Source organism: Tarenaya hassleriana, unplaced genomic scaffold (genome assembly GCF_000463585.1).
Source record: "Tarenaya hassleriana unplaced genomic scaffold, ASM46358v1 Cleome7, whole genome shotgun sequence".
Classification (NCBI taxonomy): Eukaryota; Viridiplantae; Streptophyta; class Magnoliopsida; order Brassicales; family Cleomaceae; genus Tarenaya; species Tarenaya hassleriana.
The window spans coordinates 1,363,227-1,384,302 of record NW_010969548.1 but is presented as its reverse complement, the minus strand read 5'-3'; the positions used below and the strand labels follow the sequence as shown (position 1 = coordinate 1,384,302).

The window sequence follows — 21,076 nt, the reverse complement described above, 5'->3', positions numbered from 1 at the left end:
ATCATAATCATATCATGTCATCATTTTCTTTTTGCGATCATATATAATATGAATTAACTTAATAAGTTTTGGAACGGATGGGTATACAATATGAATATGATGTAATGATAATCCAAGGCGACAAACAATTCAGTGTACAACCAAAGTGGTTTGAGTAGTTGATGACAAGTTTGATGCCGAAACAATTTGAATGTTCTTTACATTATCCAAATGGGAAAGCACTAAACGGATCAAGTCAACCAACCAACCCCACCTTCTTTTGAAAATATTTGCACCACATATTTAATTTTTAAATAATAATAATAATAATAATTTTTAAACTTTCGTTAATTAGTTTCCCACAAAATTTAATGAGATGTCAGAAATTTTCAGCTTAGACAGAGCCGAATTATTTGTAGACCAGGACAAAGTGATACATGGCCGCGAAAGACAGACGAAATATATGTTTGAGGTGAATAAAATATTTTTTTTTATAAAAGAAAACATGTTGGTCCAAAAATATGTGAACCGGCATCTCAACGAAACAAAATAATATAACGATATGGGTTTCTATTTCTAGCACTAAAAAAGGGTCTTGCAATTATAAGTTGCTCGAGTATAATACTTTTTCGGCCCATAAAATTTGAGTTTATATATGTTGGACCATACAAACATGGCCCGGTATACTTGGTGAACATACACATAAAAAAAATTATTGTCATTTTTCATTGGTTTAATGCATATAAATCTACTTTTTTTTATTTCTTTTAAAAAATATTTCACTATAAAAATGTTTTTTTTTTTAATTTTAAAACCCATAGTAAATTGTTAATGTTCGGTATTTCTATGTTAAATACTAACCGCACAGTGAAAATACAGATGAAGTAAAAAAAAAAAAAAGGCAAAAGCAGATGAAACGGGGGAGGTGGGAGGCAAAATGATTGAGCATGAGATGTAAAATGCAATTATTTGCCATGAGAGTGTGTGCTTACTTAGCTTTTATTCCTTTTTTTTCATTGGGTTACACATCTATTTATTTATAACTGATTGATTACTGTAACCATACCCATTTGATTTTATATAAATATATGGACCTTTTCTATGAAATAAATGTTATCATTTCCTATAACAAAAGTCTCTCGATTCTAATTAATGATATCTAGCATTTTAATATTAACAAGTTTTCGGCATTACATGTATTTATTTTATAGTATCTAGCAAACAGAAACTTCTTCTTTTTCCCATTATGTAGTATATAAATTATGGACGTATTTAATTGGTTATTATATTAACAGATAATTTAGATTTAATTTCAAATATCATATATAAAACCATCAACTGTAAAAATATAATATGATACATCAATTTTAAAACATTTAAATAAACAGAATAATTCTTTAACGATGTTAAATATTTGATGGAGTTGGAAAACGATATATATGATATGACTCGCCGAAATCTTGACCACAATATCAAATAAATATACACACATATGCGGACTTATTTGTTAATTTAGAATTTTTAACAAGTACCTCAAAAATCATAATCATATAGCTTCTCACGAGTTTCTTTAGTGTGAACAATCGTTTTAAGATTTTTGGTAACATTTAAAAAATATTTTCAGTAAAATAAAAAGTGCTTAGTGAATTATCGACGTGTTGTTCTTAATTTTCCGAAGTTATAATGATTAAATTGTCATGTCATATTTTCCCGGTCAATCCCACTAATTAATTTTAGTGGATCATAAAAGTGGTATATGATTTGTCTTTATTATTTTGTTGTAATTTATGTATAAAAAAGGGTTTACACATTCACATCCAATACATTGTATGATCTAATGATTTTGTCATGTTGCAGAAGGATCACATGCGTTAATTTTGTTATGAGACAAAATTACAACGCATTTGCATATTTAATCCACATATAATTAGATCCATATAACAACTTCAATCATCTACATAAAATTCTAATTTTTGTTGGTCTCTTTAATTAAATTCACCACATATATAATTGATGTGATATAACACACTAATATGTCATATAAATAACAAGATTGACACTAATTATACATTTTTTTTATAATGTAAAAATTCACCGAACATTTGATCCAAACTATATATAGATAGAAGATCGAAAAAATCCAAGTGAATATCACTCTCCAATAGAGACTCGGATTTTGATTGACAAATGTGATAATATATGTATTTGCCATTTGGTATTCTCTTCATGTATTTTGAATACTATCCTCGAATATAGACTCGTATTATTAATTATGATAAAACTTTAAAACGCGTATTTACAATATTATTTTTACCGAAATGATGGTTCATTGGTCTTGCTTAATTGGGCGATCGGTTATATCTGGTGATTGTTAATGATGTGCCATACCAATATAATAGTGTACACATGTACATGCACATGAATATACGTATATGTACATGCATACGTATACGTGTACCATTATGGTATAGCATGTGAAAAGATGCATGCAAATTTGGAAGGATGTGGGGAAAGGAAGAGATTAAGGAGAAGTCTAAGGATTCTATGATTATAATTGGTAAGTTCTTAAGAGTAATCGATCCATTTCAAGGAATTATATCAAATTGAAAGCGACACCTCATCTTCCCTTGCAATATAAAACTAATCATTTATTTTTGCTTAGAAGAAAAGGAAACCCAAATTCACCTTTTTTCCCAAACATACAAAATAAAGATTAGACGAATAACAAATACTGTAAAATAATATGAACCGTTCGTAACCCATTGAATTTATAACAATTTTGGTAAATTTTTTCAGTCACTTGATGATTTTTCCCCCACTTAAATGTATCCTAGTATGTAATACAAAATGTAGTAAAACCGTAAAAGTAAATAACACGCACGATAAAAATAAAATATCTTATAATATTATATGCACGCATGCATGTGAAGTATATTTGTTGCATCGGATCCCTCAATAGAGTGGGCTCTCAGATCTCTCCAACTCCAAGTTTTCGACATCTTCAAAAATATTTGAAATCGATTATTACATTACATGTATACATACACAAATACACACATCCTATATATATATGAGCAATATACATCATATTTCCCTATATATACGCCACCAAACCCAACAACTTTCTCTCTCCCATCATTTCTCTCCTCTCTTTCACGCTATATATAACCAAAAGCCTTTTGCAAAGTTGCATTTCATGCTTGCATTTTGAGTCATCGCTCTTTTTTTCCCCCACTAATGGCGTTCTCCAACACCGGCATTTTTCTCTCCGATACGAGGGATCTAACCGAAGCGGAATTAGGGTTTTTTCATGAACCCGTTCTAGGGTTTTCAGACAGAAAGATTCCGCCATCTCCACGAGATCACGGCTCCGACATTTCCATTCCGAGAGATCAAAATGCTCCTGACCAAGATCGCGAAGATAAGCAAAAACAAGACCAAGATCAAGAACGAGAGAAGAGTAAACGTTTCCGTGAAGAGAGAGAAAATGAAAGAGACGACGACGATGACGATGGTGCTAGTAAGACTCCGATACGTTCGGACCAGATGATTCCGGCGACTCCGAGGCGGTGTCCGGCAGCGCCGAGGAAAGTTCCGGCGAGAAGAGTGAAGAAGATCATGAGCGATACCGGAGGTAGGTGCCGGAGAAGGATTTTTGTGGACGCTTCCAGAGAGATTGAGTCTCTCTTCCCACAGACATTTCTTGAAGATCTCAGCAATAAAATGAAGAAAGCCAGATATTGCTGATCCATGTATATCGTGTGTATATATATATATATATACGCACGTAATGTAGCAACTTCTCGTAGTACGTTTGTAGTTACGAATTATATACACGCGCCTTGATTCTCTTACGTTTTGTCTAGGCAAACCTAAAACATTATATATATATATATATGACCCCTTCCATTGAAGTTGTAACTGCATATTTTATATATTAAAGTAAAAATCTAAAATTTAAAATCTGAGTTAGAATATGCACGAAATATATAATTTCTAATATTTAAAGTTCTAAAATTTTCCGACTAAATTCATACCTTAATTATATAAATATCCGTTTGGACAATTCTCAAATCTCAACTCCAATACTTGTCTCCCGAAACTTATTTCAAGATCTACACTACATATCCTAATAATCTCCCATTGTTTATTTTTTTAATCTAAAGTTGGACTACAATTACAATCGCCAATTGTTTTGATCCTCAAACATTTACATATATAAATCAAATAGAAATAAAATAAAGTAAAACAATGCGGTTATGAAAAGGACTGAAATATAGAAAAGTTATTCCTCACTTTGAGGCATAGAGGGAGAAAAGGCACGATCACTGAAATCAAGGTGAAAATGTCCCCCATCGTACCGACCATTCCGGTTCAAACTAAATTTATAAACCGCATATATATATATATATATATATATATATATATCCCGATTTATGCGAACAACACAAATTACATTGTCGAAATTAAATAAAATTAAGCCTTCTGTGTCTCTCCGGTTAATCCGGTTTATTCGGGAGATGAAGAAAGAATAGCGGATTGAGATGTGAATAATTGCCTAAACCAAGTCCATACCGAGTGTGCCGAACATAACTAAATTATACGAGAGGGCATTAAGGTCATTCTGCTTAGCCCAACGCCCTGATGCTTTCATGGGCCGTTAACATATGGGTATGGGCCTCTCCGTCTTTATTAATCTGGGGACCCAGCAAGAAATGCCCTACACTAACATTTATTTATTCTTTCCATTAAAAAGGAATTTACCAAATTAATTTTATGCATAGATAAATATATTCATTTATATATATATATACACGCAACCAAATTATTTTATCCATAAATAGATATATTCATTTATACACACCGCAGGAACGAAGGAATTTCTTCTCACACCATAATGTGAACAATTTAAATGGTAAACGTTTTCTTGAATAATTTTTTTAAGAGAGCCTTGAATAGTGGTTGAATTTCTAGCACGAGATATTTCGGAGACATTTATTATTGTATTGGTTTGCTAAAAGTACGAATAAATACATCTCTTAGAATTTAAAATCGCTCGTCAAAGTCTTTGAAAATTTCTTCCTTACCAACAAACAAACTCTTGGGTTTAATAGGATTTTGTTATAAACCAATATAAAGATTGTATATTTTTTATTTTTTTATGGGAAAATAAATCATAATATTGATTTGAGTTAATACATATTCCTAAGATTTCCTTTATATTTTATAATTTATTTGAAAACTTATATATAATTTATATCTAATTTTTTTTTATAGTTTTAATATAATATAATTAGATATATGATGTTCTTTCAATTTATTGTCCTTCACAAATTATATAAAAGGTCAAATATATCACTTTAAAAAGAGAAGAAAATTGACGATTTAGTACCAAATATGTTATTTAAAATTGAGGAATGTTTATTTAATAAGTGTAAGTACGGGACTTACCACTTGGAACATATTATAACCAAAGAAGCAAAGATTGTCCAAAATTATAGACGGAATGTTTATTTAATTAGTGCAAGTAACTGTTGACTTGGTCTATGTACTTTTAATAATGGTAAATAATAAAAATAAAAAAAAATCAAACGGGTCCAAATCAAATGCGTGAGAGACAACGAGAAGCAGCCACATGAGACAGCACGAGACCCAGGTGAAGCAGTCAATAACGTGTTCATGTCAGACACCTTAGACTTTGATCTCAGATATTTTTTTTTTGGATATTTCTATTTATTAAATATATCAAACCGCACCAACCGGCGTTTCACAAATTATAGAAAATGATAACTGCGTCTATGCTTTTTTCCCCTCTGAATTTCAATTTTTTTTTTTGGATATTTCTGTCTTTAATAACTTGAATACAGATGCAAAAAGGTATATATTACAAATTATTCCGTTCAAGTTGATTGGAGATGTTGTTGGTTTGGTTTAGATCTAGGTTAATCGTATTAAGACACTTAATTTTAGTTTTATTAATATTTGATTTTAATTATTTAAATTAACTTATAAAAATTAATAAAGCTTAGCATTAATTTAAGTATGTGTGTGTACACAGCAACAAAATAAACTTATTGTTATCATTTTCACATTATTATTTTGCTAATTATGTTTTTAGATTTTTTTTATATACACATGTATATATATATATATATATGAATGTATATTCTCATGAAAAATATCATAAATAAATACACATAATCTTTAGATATAAAAAAACTCAGGCCTTGTGTAAATATCAAAATTTCACAACTTGTTAGAAAATAACAAATCATGTGATTATATTATCATTTTCACCGTGCTGTGGAAAGCACATCGTAGGGATTGGTATATGGATATTTTGAGATATAGAATGGGTTTTCATAAAATACCATAATATGTCAATGAAAACAAATTAACAATGTCAAGGACAAGTGATGATGGTTCATGGTAATATTAGGACAATAGGGATGACCTGTCTTATTTTCATTTATGTTGAAGAGATGAGATTGCTACGTGACAATTGATTTGGGTTGGGATTATATACATCTCATTACGATAATTTGGTATAACGATAATTTGGTATGTTTAGATACATATATATGTATGTATGTATGTATGTATGTATGTATGTATGTATCATAAAAGTAAAGACGAGGAAGAAATAATTGCGGGGAAAAAACGTACAAAGAAAAAAGGACAGAGGGAAATGGGCCCTTAATGAGGGGTTAGGTGTCGGAAGGCCTTTCATCTGGTGAAAGTCTTTTCACTCTCATCGGATTGTGGGCCATCTGATCCGTCCACGTGTCTTATCTCATGACCCACTGGGTCCCACTATTTCTGCTCTATTTAAATTGTTAGTTTTAATTTATTTATTCCCTAAAATACGTTATAATATGCCAAAAAAAAAGAGGGAGATTCAATTAGTCCCCCGCTAATTACTTGAATATTTAAACTTTAAACATGGTAAAAGAGTGAATTTAATGTTTAAATCACTTACTCGTTTTGGACGTAGATATCCTAATAATTTTTTTAATAGATGTTAAAATAATTGAGATATAAAACAAATTATATATTAAAAACCATTTTTATAGTGGGAAAGCATAACCCACAACCACGGTTCGAACCCATACTTGGCATAACCCTCACAAAAAAAATATATTTTTATATAATAAGATAAATTCTAAAAAAAAAATAATCATCTATATCTATATATATAATTACAATTGAGTGTTAAGTTAAATTCAAGCTATATTTTAAAAATAACACGTCATATTTTGAGTGTTGGAAAGGTCAAGATATATAATATATGGAAAACCTCCGAGGAGCATATGTTCCTTCCGTTGTCCATGAGGTAAGCAATTAGGCCATCACTAATTACTTGAATATCGAAACTTTAAACATGGCAAAAAAGTGTAATTAGAATCCATTTTAATTGTTTTTTAACCTTACCTTTCCGACATAAAATCAACGTATCATCTTTTTCGGCTCAAATTAAGGTGACTTTTACTCCTTCCGTTTCAAAATATTTGTAGTTTTAGGTTATTTTCCATGTTTCAAAATATTTGTCATTTTACATTTTCAAGACATTTTTTTACAATAATTTCTAATTTTATCCCTATTAAATTCTAATAAATTATTAATGGTAACATTGTTTTTATCATTAAATAAGGGTATATGTGACTTTTTCTGTCTTTTCTTAAAAAATATGAAATACTCTAAAACAACAATTATTTTGAAACGGAGGGAGTATCATTTTAAAAAATACGTAAAACCAGAATCACAATTTTTAAAAATAAAATAAAATGAAACATCATAAGTAAAGTATCCTTTAATGGGTGTGTGTGTGTGTGTGTTATTTTAATTTTCAAAGTCGATGAAATTAAATGTTTCATTCGAATCGGTTGTTTTAAATGATTAGAATCTATGATGCTTTTCTGAAACGAGATTTGTGTTCTTTACCATGCGTGACTAGACAAAAGTGATGGGAATAATATTGTAAGGAAGATGAAAGACAAGAGGTACAATTTAAAATTAAAACACTATTCCAACAATGATAAATAAAAAAAATAAAAATGTAATCTAAAATTGGCATCTGGTTGGTCACTTAAAATAGACTAATATAGATTTGTAGAAAATACATTAAAAAGTTGAAGAAATTTTTTAATAAAAAGGATGATGCACAAATTAAGGGAAGGATGGGATGATGATGTGGTGGGGTCGTCGAAGATCCCCTCAGAACCCCACGAGAGACCCATCCCTTTTGAGTTTTGACTCTTCTCGCCATCTTTGGCCTCTTCCTAACCAAGCAGCCGATATTCATAGATGACCCAACTTTTATTTTTTTAGATTTCGCACCCCAAAGTCAAATCTTAATCAATTTGGACCCCTTCTCATATCAAATTTTGGGGGGAAAGAAAGAAGGTGAGAGACAAGAATTTTAGATACTTCGATATGAAGTAAACAAATGAAACAACAACCATTTGCCAAACTTACCGGAGCTAAAAGAGGAGACAACTCACTTCCCCTTTTTGCTTATTTCCACCCCACCCCACAAAATCTACAATCCTTGCACAAATGGATCTATATTTTATACATTTTCACAATCTCCCCTGCATCTTTTGCAATTTGCTTAGATATCCATTCTCGCAGCTCTAAATCCAAACCTCGAGTTCACGACAACGGTTTGTCGATCCAATCGTCGGCAGCGATTCTTCCGGAGCCACGACCGCTCATCTTACCAAAGGATCCAACGCCTGACAAGCCCTTGAAACTGCTGCTTCCCTCGCTCAGGTTCGTCGATCTTCTGTGCTTTCTGAATTTCGAGGAGCTCAAGTCGGTTGGATCGAGATCAACCTCGTCTTGGCTCTTGTTCTTGTTCTGGGCGACGACTAGACATGCGATGGTGCTTCTGCAGAATGGGCAGACCGGAGGGTTCACCGTGGAGGTTGTGGGGTTCGGCTTGTTGTGGCAACACAGCGCCAGTGTGCATTGTGCACACATTTGGTGACCACAGTCCTTGACTTCGATCGTGCATACTTGCTCGAAGCAGATACAGCAGAGCTCAGTATCACTCCCCTGCATCGTGCAAATCACATTGTCGTAAATCTTTATTCTTTGCACGGCATTTCAGTAAAAGCATGCTAAGTAAAAGGGTTAAACTACCTCAGACATGTCGTCCGATACAGTCTCGGAAGGAGACGGTGATGGCAGGGAGTAAGCGCTTCCCTTGAGGATTGTTTTCTCCCTCTCCCTGTTTGCCTCCATTAGAGCATGCTCTAGGAGGGCTTTTGCCTCGTCGTTAAGCTCACTGATGAACTTCAATGGTGATGGCCAAACCAGAGGTTCCATGGATGATGGGTTAAGCAAAGCAGCACAGGCTCCATGCTTATGCTTCAGAGCAACTACATATGGAATTCTCCTGCACAGAGATGAAAAGGGTACATGGACATGCTTCTTAAGTAAAACACATACGAGAAGATAAACTGATAAAAGATATCAAATTTCTGACTCTAGATATGTTATAGAAAAAGAATATATACCCGGAAGCGTCTCTCTGAAGACGATCAGCACCCCAGGCAAGCAATTTGCGGATGCAATCAATAGACCCGCCTCTTGCTGCCAAATGAAGAGGTGTACTTCCCGGAGAACTGCTTATCAGAGAAGTAAATCTCGATCAATTTGAAACTCCTAACAGTGCTGATACGGTGATACCTTAGAAAAGATTTCATGGCGAAGCCCCTACCCATATACACCTGTAGATGCACAAACGAGAGCACCATTGTCCAACAGGACATGCAGACATTCAGGCCGTCTTTGACGGGCTGCAAGATGCAATGGGGTTGCTCCCTTGTCATCTCTAATATTCACAAATCTTGCATATCCCCTAAAAATCCGATTCCAAATGTTATCGCCGTTTCACAGTTCGATCATAAAATTGATCTAAGTACCGATTAGTAACTTGATTAAGAGGTTAACACTCACCAATGAACAGCAACAGGGCTTGACTGAGCAGCAGAAAGAATGGCTTGAACACAGTCAGCATGGCCGTAGTACGCGGCATAATGCAAGCATGTTCGTCGATTGACAGAATCAAACATCAAAATCTGCAAAAATTCCATAAAATGCAACCACAGATTTCAGTCCAGAACTCGAAATCATTGTGACTCGAGAGGAAACCGACAAGAGTCGACAGTCGATTGACATACATTAGCCCCGACTTCAATGAGCTTCTTCACGCAGGAGATCTTCCCATACATCGCAGCCAACATCAATGGAGTCTAGATGAATCAAAATCAGAAATCAGCAGAAAGTTTTCTCAAACATTCCAAATGTGAAAGTACAGAAACATGATATAATCAGGAAAAGGCGAATCGATGACTATTAACCTGTTTGCGACGATTTAACACATCTGGATTTGTCATTTTCATCAGAAGCATAGACAAAATCTGGAAAATAAAAATAAGAGGCAGTCGAAAAGCGTCAGTAACCTCGAATCTAGCAAAAAAATCTGAAAATCTAGCTCCATCGATCTAGTTCGTAAATATTAAGCAATAACTTTCATATTCCATTTAACCAAAAAAACTTTCATATTCCACGAATCGTAAACCGAAGCACCAGATTCCGACGAGATTCGCAGCGATAACCACCAAACTGACCTCGATCTGGCCAGTAGCAGCCGCGATATGAAGAATGGAGTGACGATCATAGACAGTGGCCTGATTCAAGAGACCGGGATCCGCCGCCAGAACCCCGCGCACCGCTGTGATGTCGCCGGACTGCACGGCGGTAAATATGCCGTGGTCCTGTCTCGCTCCACAGCTCAAACTCTGCCCCATCCCGACCTCTTTCTCTCTCTCTCTCTCTCTCTCTCTCTCCACACACAGACACAGTAATAGCCCTCTACGGTTCTGTGTTTACGATATATGCGGCGGCTAAACTTGCGAGCACTTCACCGTTCTCCGCGGTGAGGTGCTCCCCGGTAAGAATCCGGCGCCACCGTGGAGCAGAGCGGTGGTTGGCCTCTCGTTTGGGGGCTTCCAATGGGAGAGACGAGGGGAGTTCACATTTATGTACACATTGACGGAAAAAAAGTTATTTATTTATTTATTTTAAAGTGAATTAAGAAAAAAAAACGTCGGAGAGAGAGAAGACTCCATTGGAGTTTGGGGCTGCTCGACGGGCAGCATTCATTACCTGCCCGTGTCAGAATTGCTACAGTTGCTCTGTGACTTCGGGCAGCTGTCAGATATTTTCTCTCTTTTTTTCATCCTCTTTTCACTTTTTTTATAAGGCTTTTTTTATCTTATTTTTATGATATCTCTGTCTAATAGGTATTATATTTTCTATATTTTATTAATTGAATTAATTAAGTAAATAATTCGACCTCCGTTCATTTAGAAGCCATCACTAAGCTATTATTGGAATATATACACACAATTATGTATGCTCCTCTTAATCCGGGCAATTTAGATTTCGCTCGCATATTCGAAAAACTATCAGCCTATATCTTAGTAGTTATAGAATTATGCTACATTACTAACTAATATTGTACAGATAAAAATATAGTCCATTGTAAATTAATTTCAGCGGTTCTATTTTATATGATTAATTTATTTTTCCTTATCAAATCCTAAACCATTATGAAAATATAATTATTTGTAATAGGAAAAAAAATGTTCGGTGGTCATTTTAAAATTAATATTAAAAAGCCAACAAACGCGCTACTTGAAATTATTTTTCCTGCGAGTCCGATTGTCACTCCGTTCAAATCTAAATCACTAAGATGCCAAGCATGTAAATATCTAAAAATAATAATAAAGTATAGTGAATATATGCTAGATTATTCATTTATTTGAATTATGAGAATTCTATATATATAAACTATTCATATTAGATATTTGTTTTTACCAAATTCTAATATGAATAAGTTATAAAATACAAGCATGGTTTTAATTTATTTAGCTTCGTCCGTTATTAGATAATAATTAAAGTGTATACGTATTTATTTATTAGACGACAAATTTATCTATTATATTTGTCCATTGTGAAAATAGCAGATATAAATCATGATCCAATAATTGTAAATATTGAGCATATTGCATTACGATAAAACATTAATAAATATTATAATGTGGTATCCGTCTCAGATCCAAAATATAAAAACAGTCATACACCAAATTGCGTTCACCAAATCATCCTCCATTATATTTTACGAAAACCAAATACATGCATTTTGTGTACAAAATAATCCATGTGTGGTTTACTTGTTCACATTTAAAGTTGAATATAATAAATTAGATTAAAAAATAAGGGAAAATCTATATAAAATATTTCAACTTTTCAAAAAGAAAAGAAAAACTCATATACAACACTGAATTTTTTAATTTCGCAGGGAAAAAACAGAATCAATCAAAATCTTATTTATACAAGTGAATTATCTTGATTTTTTACCTAATAGGTGAAAAGTAAAAAAAAAAAAAGGTAAGGGAAGGACCAAAACGGCGGCGTTTCAGGGGAATAATTGGGAGATAACATTCTGGTTTTGACAGTCGTTTTCTGAAGATCTGGAAAGAGACAAGATCTGAAATATTGAATGCGACTAAGAATCGGGCTCTCCACACATCATCATCATCATCATCATCATCATCATCATCATCTTTCAGATTTCGGATTTACTTCGTCTAATTTAAGAAGCCTGTAAGAAAAAATATCATTTTCTTTTTTGTTCCGTAATATTAAGACATCATCACATGAAATACCGTTCTAAAAATAGTTGTTGGCTGAGTTATAATATTTTTTTATAATATTAATAATAACTTTGAAGAAAAAAAAGGTTTCCCGAGCGTTTCGCATTTAATGTTCAACTTTTGTTTGGGCTTCATTCATTTTGGTCAACCCGTCTATTTGTACTTTCATTTTCGTTGATAAATGCAACAAAAATACAAGTAATTTTTATGAAAATGTAAAAAAAAAAACATAACCTAATATACTTTGAAAGTGTAAAATTTAGAGTACTTTTTTAATAAATAAATATTGGGACCGTACGGAAAATAGTTTATATTCATCATAAAATATAAAAGATGATAACATATGGACCCGACATTTTCTGAAATGTGAATAAGAGACGACTTTAAATAATTGAAATGCATGCGGACCCTGTCAGACTATTTACACCCGTTCATTTTCATTATGTGGCCATTTAAAAATATATATATTTAAACCCGTACATAACTTCATATTTTTTTTTAGAAAAAAAAATTAAATTCATGCATGTGTGTTACTTTTGTAAATAGGGTTTTTAATTAGCAATTTATACCTTTAATTATACCGTTGATACAGTGTCAATCAATTCGGCTTCAATGAGAATATATCACTCTTAAGCATGACAATGTCCATATTTATTCATTTAGACTTAGATCTTTCACAGAGAGCATTAATTTAATTAGATGTGCAACAGCCATGTCGGTGCAAAATAATTAATCCTTTTGGATTTCATATAATTAATTACTTGTTTAATTAACAAAATCTGGTACCATACTATTAACTAGTGGTCGCATCAAGCAACAAAAAAAAAAGATATTCTTGACTTGCAGAATTATAAGCTTCAACTTCGTATTATTATTATTATTATTATTATTGTTATTAAACTTTTACATTAGAGTCGAAACTTAAATGTACTGCAGGCAAATTTTTTTCACTTTATAATAAATCTTTTCAAATTAATATTTTATACCAAATTCGAATTAATCTTGAGATTTTAAAACGTAGGGTAAATACATACAAATGAAGTCAAAGACACCGTATGAATAATATAGTAGGTTAAATAGATCACCTAATTTAATTCCATTGTAACAGCTACTGAATCTGCAATTTGGGTTAATAAAACGAAAAATCAATCTAATAAAATAAGAATGTAATTAAGGCATTATTGTTATTTACGTCATGCATATAATAAGATATGGGAAGCAAGCAAAAATCAAGGGCATGATTATAACTTGCACGCCTTGTTCATTTAACCCAAAGGGTCTAATGTAAGAATCTTCGACTAAATTCTTCATCTCATACGTACCATTTTGACTAATTGAGACCTGATTAGACTAACCAAAAAAAAGAACAATTAACGTGTGACGTGTCCAACGAATTAAGGTGTGATTAATATCCATAATTAGGATTTAAAATAGGTAAGTAAACTATCAAGGGTTTGCTTATACGCAATTAAGATGCTAAAAATTGAATTTCATATTATTAGCGTTTCAACCAGATTCCATATTCAACAAGCAAAGATTCTGATTCGTTGGTTAATAAAAAAAAAAGGGGCCTCGAAATATTTATAATTTTAAAAACCGAATGTGACGGAAAATACCAAAAAGGCCTTAGGCCCAAATCACTTGATTGGGTAAGAAAGTGAAAGTGTATTGGGCTCTAAAAATAACTGCACTAGTTGGGCTGTAAATGTGGACGATCTCTCTCTCTCTCTCTCTCTCTCTCTCTCTCTCTCTCTCTTTCACAAATAATGAATTATTTTAACATTTTCAGAAAATACTCGATATATATATCACACACAGAGACATAAAAGTGCATATAGTATTTCTTCAATAAAAAATTAACAAAATATAAGGAAAAAAAAATGATTTCGTAATGCATCATATCCCAAGTATAAAACATATATTCAAGCAGATTTTCTTTGACCGTACAATTTATTTTAAATTCGGATGTCCCAAAGGACAATTTTTCATTCATTAACAACAGATATTTAAAAACGTACGTAGCCAGGATATTATATTTAGATTTGAATTTTTCACGTTCACATTTTCAAAAAACTATACGTATAAAAAAAAAATACAAAGATACATCAACACGGTTATAGAGGTTTTTAAAATGAAAATATATATGTATTTTTTTTAATTCATTCACAAACGCGAGCGGGAAACACGCGTATGCTCCCACGTGATTGGGTCCCTCTCGCCCTCTTAGATTCGGTGATTTAATTAAACTCGTTAATTAATTATTTATTTAAATTTAAGACTGAGAGGAGAAAATCATAATGTTATCATCTGATGCGAATATGATTATGATCACGAAACTTTCGTAGAGAAATTTTTTTTTTCGTTTGGCGTTTCTCACAACGAATCCCGGTGTTGCAGCTGGACACGTCATCACCCTCCACGTCAACCATGTGTTACAGTTTTAAGTGGGGTCCGCTAAATTCTGGCGCGAAAGTGGGACCCAGCGGAGAGCATCCCACGGGACTTTTTCCTTCTCCTTCATTGGCCACCGCTATGCCCTTTTTCCGAACCGTGGTATAGATCGGACGGCTCAGATTTAGCCACGTCATGTTGTTGTTCCCCAGCCGAGCTGATTGGTCTGACCTATCTCAAACGGCTTCGTTTTGACTCCTTGTTCACTCGGTTTTGGTTTTTCTCTCATCCATGTTAAATTATCTTTAAAAAAAAAGATGAAAGACAAAATTTATCTTTCAAAATGAAATTCGAAAAAAAAATCATTGAAAATAATATTGTTTATTTATTTAAAAACAACGTTGTCAAGCTAAATACTAAATGAAATCCTGAATCCCATAATTTTAGTTGTAATGTATCAATTTAAAATATTATATTAAATTTCATCCAAACAATTCGATCATTTCTATATCGAAACGAGAATTCCAGAGATAAGAGAGGAGATTGAATTCTAGAGGATAGAAATATGAGAAAAGAAGTGTAGGAGTTGAAAGTTTTTTCATAAAATATTGGTTTTTATATCAAACAATATTTAATTAATTTATTTTTGTAATTATTCTTTTAGTATTTAAAAAAAGTTAAAATTTTCAATATAAACGAAACATATATTTTAGAATAGTGAAATTTTGTTTTTTATAAGAAAAATTTATATGAAAAGTTTAGTAAATCAATATTTTCAGACTGATTATATAATTTTTTATAATAATTTTATGAGTATCTCAATAATATCAAATTAATTTCGCGTCTATATAATATATGGATAATTTTATTTTTTTAATTATTTTATTTGTTTTTAAAACTTAATTCAATTGGAATTGTTCAAATTGTTTTAAAATAATAATTAAAAATTTCCATAACTATAAGGATCATCAAATTCGAGGGAAAAAACACAACAAAGTTTTTATCTGATTCGAAAAAGATAATAATTTGTATCTCAACAAAAGACAGGGTTCTTTCGAGGAAACAGGAAAACATCCGGGGTGGATTTTTTAAACTTGCCGCCGCAGTATTTAATTCGCCAACAGAGACAGTTCAGTTTAAGCCGAGATGAGCCGATTCGAGCCGAGATGAGCCATTTCCACCTTGAGTCGATTTGAAGGATAGACTCGGAGAAACTTAAAAGCGCTTGCTTCTCTCTCTAAAAACCCCCTTTCCGTGTAATCTCTCTCTCTCTCTGTAGATGATGGTGATTCCGTCATTCCCCGAGTTCATCCTTCTGTATTAGTTATTGTCTCTGAGTTCAACCTCTCCGAGCACAAATCCTCGGAAGATTTTTGGGTTTCTGTAATGGCGAGAGTAGAGAAACGCGGGCTGTCGCAGAGCTTGGTCGATTTACTGAACGAGATTGCCTCGATCTCCGATTTTCGGGCTCCGGCGAAGAAGCAGTGTTCGAATCTCGCTCGTCGGTTGAAGCTTTTGCTTCCTATGTTCGAGGAGATTAGAGACGGTAAGGATGCCATCTCCGACGAGGCTGTGAAAGCCATGGGATCGTTGAAGGAGGCGCTGGTTCCTGCCAAGGAGTTGCTCATGTTCGGAAGTGAAGGGAGCAAAATTTACCTGGTGTGTGAGTGTTTTTCGATCACTGTTTCTTAGGACTGAGATTTTCCGTGATTTTTTTTTTTTCTGGTTTGATTGATTGTGCTTGATCTGTTTGGTTCCCTAGAAATTGATGGAGAGGAGAAGGAAAATTAGACGCGAGAGTCGGATTATGAGCTGTTTCTCAGTTAATCTTTTCAAGTTTATTATTTCTTCCTCGTTGATTATATTCCATTTGCGATGTGTAGGTCTTGGAGAGGGATCAAACCATGGGTAAATTTCAGGAGGTAACGAGTCGATTGGAACAGGCTTTGAGGGAAATTCCCTTTGAAAATCTGGAAATATCAGATGAAGTTAAGGAACAGGTAGGGACTTCATGATCACGATCCTAATTTTGCCCGATTGATGTCATCTGATAGTATGGCGGATACGTTCCTTTGAATGCATATGGCTCAACTATGAGTTGCTGATTTTTTATGACAGCAAATTAATTCGTATTGCCTCTCATTTCTTGTCTGTGATTAACGTGTGTGCGCATGTAGAAGCACAAGAAAGCTAAACAGGAATTCGATGCTTGAAACATTCTTTTTGTCTGGTCTACTTTGGTCTGTACATCTTCTGTTCCTGCTCATTCATCGAGTGTTCAGGAGAACTTGTTGAGGGATTGATTTTAGTATGTGGCCAGGTTGAGCTTGTTCTCTCCCAGTTCAAAAGAGCCAAAGGAAGAGTCGATGCCCCTGATGATGAACTGTATGGAGATCTTGTTTCCCTTTACAGTAACGGAAGTGGAAATATCGCAGACCCGGATGTTCTCAGGAGAGTTGCTAAGAAGCTAGAACTGATGACAGTGACAGAACTCACGGAAGAGTCGTTGGCTCTACATGAGATGGTTACTTCCAGCGGTGGAGATCCCGGGCAGAGCTTTGAGAAGATGTCAATGGTACTGAAGAGAATCAAGGACTTTGTACAAACTGAGAATCCTAACTTAGAAGCTCCCGCAAGACAGAGACGACCACCTCCTAGTTGCAGAGGGCCGAGGCTACAAGAAGGAGACCAGAAGAACCCCTTTATTCCAGAAGACTTCCGCTGTCCAATATCACTAGAATTGATGAAGGATCCAGTTATTGTTTCATCTGGGCAGGTAAAATAAGCATCTTTCTGTATCTCGAAGAATCTCATTTATGTATCATCGTCTTTTCCAAGTGATTTGCACTTTTGCCTCTATAGTTTAACGAATAATGATAATATGGCATTTCTATTCACATATTTGACAAGCTACTTCTGGTTTATTGACTTTTTTTTGTAATCTCTTTTACAGACATATGAACGTGCCTGTATTGAGAAGTGGTTGGAAGAAGGGCATTTAACATGTCCGAAGACCCAACAAACACTTACAAGCACTGCCGTGACACCAAACTACGTCCTTAGAAGCCTTATAGCTCAGTGGTGCGAAGCCAACGGTATTGAACCGCCAAAACGTCCCAGCCGTTCTCAACCAAGTAAAGCCTCGTCATCCGCTTCACCTGCTGACCGTAACAAGATAGAAGAAATCCTACATAAGCTCGGTTCTCAAAACCCAGAAGAGCAACGGTCTGCTGCAGGAGAAATCCGCCTTCTTGCAAAACGGAGCACTGATAACCGAATTGCCATTGCTGCAGCAGGTGCAATCCCTCTACTAGTGAAGCTCCTCTCAACACCCGACTCCCGAACCCAGGAACATGCTGTCACGGCACTTCTCAATCTCTCGATATGCGAAGCGAACAAAGGAAGGATCGTTACGAGTGGAGCAGTGCCGGGTATTGTTCAGGTCCTCAGGAGGGGAAGCATGGAAGCGAGGGAAAACGCAGCAGCAACTCTCTTCAGCCTCTCGGTCATGGATGAGAACAAAGTGACGATAGGTTCCCTGGGAGCGATTCCACCGCTCGTGACACTGCTCAGTGAAGGAACACAGAGAGGCAAGAAGGATGCGGCCACTGCATTGTTCAATCTGTGCATATTTCAGGGGAACAAAGGGAAAGCCGTGAGAGCAGGGTTAGTTCCCGAGCTGATGCGGCTGTTAACAGAACCAGATGGTGGAATGGTTGACGAAGCACTTGCCATACTGGCGATACTGTCCAGCCATCCTGAAGGGAAAGTGGCGATAGGATCTGCCAACGCGGTGCCAGTTCTCGTGGAATTCATCAGGAACGGTCTGGCCCGGAACAAAGAAAACGCAGCTGCTGTGTTGGTACACCTCTGTTCATGGGATCAGAGCCATCTAGTGGAAGTTCAGAAGTTGGGAATCATGGGCCCTCTGATCGAAATGGCGGAGAGCAGCACTGACAGAGGAAAACGCAAAGCCGGACAGCTGCTCGACCGCATCAGCCGTTTCAATGAACAGCAGAAACTAAGCGGGCCTCGACCCGAGCATGCGGAAACGCAACCTGACTCCCAGAACCTCGGAGAAGGCTAAGATCTGTTTCCGGGTTTTCGAGGTACGTGCAAAAGGTTCTTGCTTTGGTATGCTTGTGAGGGTCTGTCTCTTTGTTTCTCTTTTAACAGAATCAAAGAGGCAAGGGAAGGGGAGAGAGTGTGGAAGATCACATCTCCTCATCTGTTCGGTAAAGAGCTCTTTTTTTTCTTAGACATTCCATATTTTTCATTTTGCCCCTCTCTGGGTAATATGACCAAAGTAACATTCAACACCTCAAAGGATAAGATATGTTGTAGCCATCGCAATAGAGATAGTATTCGACCTCTCGAAACTACTGTCTTGTTGGGGAGAGTGATGGTTGGATTTAAGTGCAAGTTGTGATTGTTTTGTACCTTTTTTTTTTGGAAAGTCAGTCATAAAACGTGGAGTTTTAGGTGTTACAAGTGATTAAATCCGTGAATTTTGATGGGAATAATGGTCGGTCCAAAGCCTGACGAGCTATGGATAGATAGCTGCTAATTTTACTAGATGCTTAGCGTGGAGATTCATATGTGCATTTAATGCTTGAATTGTGTATACTTGTACATTATCAATTCATCTTTGGAGAAACATCACTCTTATCTCTCACACACACACACACATATTGTAAGCATATGTATACACTAGTTTTTTATTTTACCAAAACACGTTATATATAGACAAATCAGCCAACGAATATTGAACAATTGAATGGTCAGGAATATATTACGAGTTTCCAATACGCTTGAAGGGTGCGCATAAAAATTAAAATTTCATAGAGTTGCAATCGAATCTTTCGATAAAAGTGGGCCAAAATGAAAACTCCAAGAATGAACGATACTAAGGGTTCGACTGGTTGTACCGCAGCGGTTGCGGTTGCGGGTGACAGCGTTTTCAGAACCAGAACGTTTGATAGCGATTATAAATGATTAGTACTGACTGGTTGAGAAGTTGCTGTTGGTAGCGATTGCGGGTGGTTACAGTTAGAAGTGAATGGTTCATTACGGTTGCGGTTGCGTTTTGATATAAATTGTTAAAAAAATATATATTATTTAAAAATAATTTTTTATAATAGTTTTAATTAAATTTTTCGTATCATTTGATAAAAATTATTTACTAAATTTATAATAATTAAATAATAAATTTAAAATATAAATATTATCAATTTAATTTATTTTTAAGTAAAAAAATAATTTTATTATAAAAATTATTAAAAATAATCATTATTAAACTTAAAAATTATACTATTATATTTTTTTATTAAAATATAATACTAAAAAATAATATCAAATCATAACACTAAACAAAATCATCACCAATATATATATTAATGTTTTATATAATTTCTAATAAAAATATTTTAGTTTTTTTTTTCAAAACGTCGGAAACCGCTAACAAAACGCAAGTTGGAAATTGCGATTAGAAAATACAAGTTTGGTTGCGGTTGCGGTTGGTTGCGGTTCAACCAGTCAGTTTTTCAATCGCCCGCAACCACCGAAAATCGCAACCGCTCCTCGCCCCCTAAATGGGCTAAAACTTGCCGGCCCATTTATGCTTTTAGCTACAACTTTGTCCAGCACCTTTAAGCGATACGACGTCGTAGGAACCATCGTGTTTATATCGACGTGGTGAAATCTTTATTCGCCACGTGTCCAAGTTTTATTGGCTACAATCTCCTCCACGCTGACGACGCGCGCTGCACATTTTTCTCATCAGAGCCATGACAACCGACGTCCCCGGGAGAGTATAAGATAGAGGGAGAGATTTTCTTTGGAAATTTCCTTTATTTAATTCCGACTTATCTTCAAATTTTATGGCAGGCGAAGCTGATGAGAAAAATGTGCAGCGCGCGTCGTCAGCGTGGAGGAGATTGTAGCCAATAAAACTTGGACACGTGGCGAATAAAGATTTT

The 21,076-nt window shown here is 34.5% G+C and overlaps 3 protein-coding genes across 4 annotated transcripts; 2 read left to right on the top strand and 1 right to left on the bottom strand.

The window, feature by feature from the left end:
• The first annotated feature begins 3,118 nt into the window (after positions 1 to 3,118).
• LOC104800655 (DNA topoisomerase 1) lies at positions 3,119 to 3,828 on the top strand. Its single transcript, XM_010523531.2, has one exon. It carries the CDS (start codon positions 3,217 to 3,219, stop codon positions 3,724 to 3,726), a length of 510 nt encoding a protein of 169 aa, XP_010521833.1. The 5' UTR covers positions 3,119 to 3,216; the 3' UTR covers positions 3,727 to 3,828.
• Positions 3,829 to 8,383: 4,555 nt separating this feature from the next.
• LOC104800654 (putative E3 ubiquitin-protein ligase XBAT31) lies at positions 8,384 to 11,018 on the bottom strand. 2 transcript variants are annotated; one of them, XM_010523528.1, is made up of 8 exons: positions 10,617 to 11,018; positions 10,347 to 10,406; positions 10,167 to 10,238; positions 9,943 to 10,064; positions 9,704 to 9,844; positions 9,501 to 9,608; positions 9,124 to 9,379; positions 8,384 to 9,036 (listed from the first exon to the last, which is right to left on the bottom strand). In XM_010523528.1, exons 1-8 carry the CDS (start codon positions 10,794 to 10,796, stop codon positions 8,632 to 8,634), a joined length of 1,344 nt encoding a protein of 447 aa, XP_010521830.1. In that variant the 5' UTR covers positions 10,797 to 11,018; the 3' UTR covers positions 8,384 to 8,631. The 2 variants fall into 2 exon arrangements, with proteins under 2 accessions (XP_010521830.1, XP_010521832.1); XM_010523530.1 differs by having other exon boundaries at positions 10,347 to 10,448; positions 10,568 to 10,666.
• A 5,317-nt stretch (positions 11,019 to 16,335) lies between these two features.
• LOC104800653 (U-box domain-containing protein 12) lies at positions 16,336 to 19,586 on the top strand. Its single transcript, XM_010523526.2, has 4 exons — positions 16,336 to 16,757; positions 16,982 to 17,098; positions 17,419 to 17,874; positions 18,052 to 19,586. The coding sequence occupies exons 1-4, from the start codon at positions 16,485 to 16,487 to the stop codon at positions 19,183 to 19,185; spliced, it is 1,980 nt and encodes a 659-aa protein (XP_010521828.1). The 5' UTR covers positions 16,336 to 16,484; the 3' UTR covers positions 19,186 to 19,586.
• The last annotated feature ends 1,490 nt before the right edge of the window (positions 19,587 to 21,076 follow it).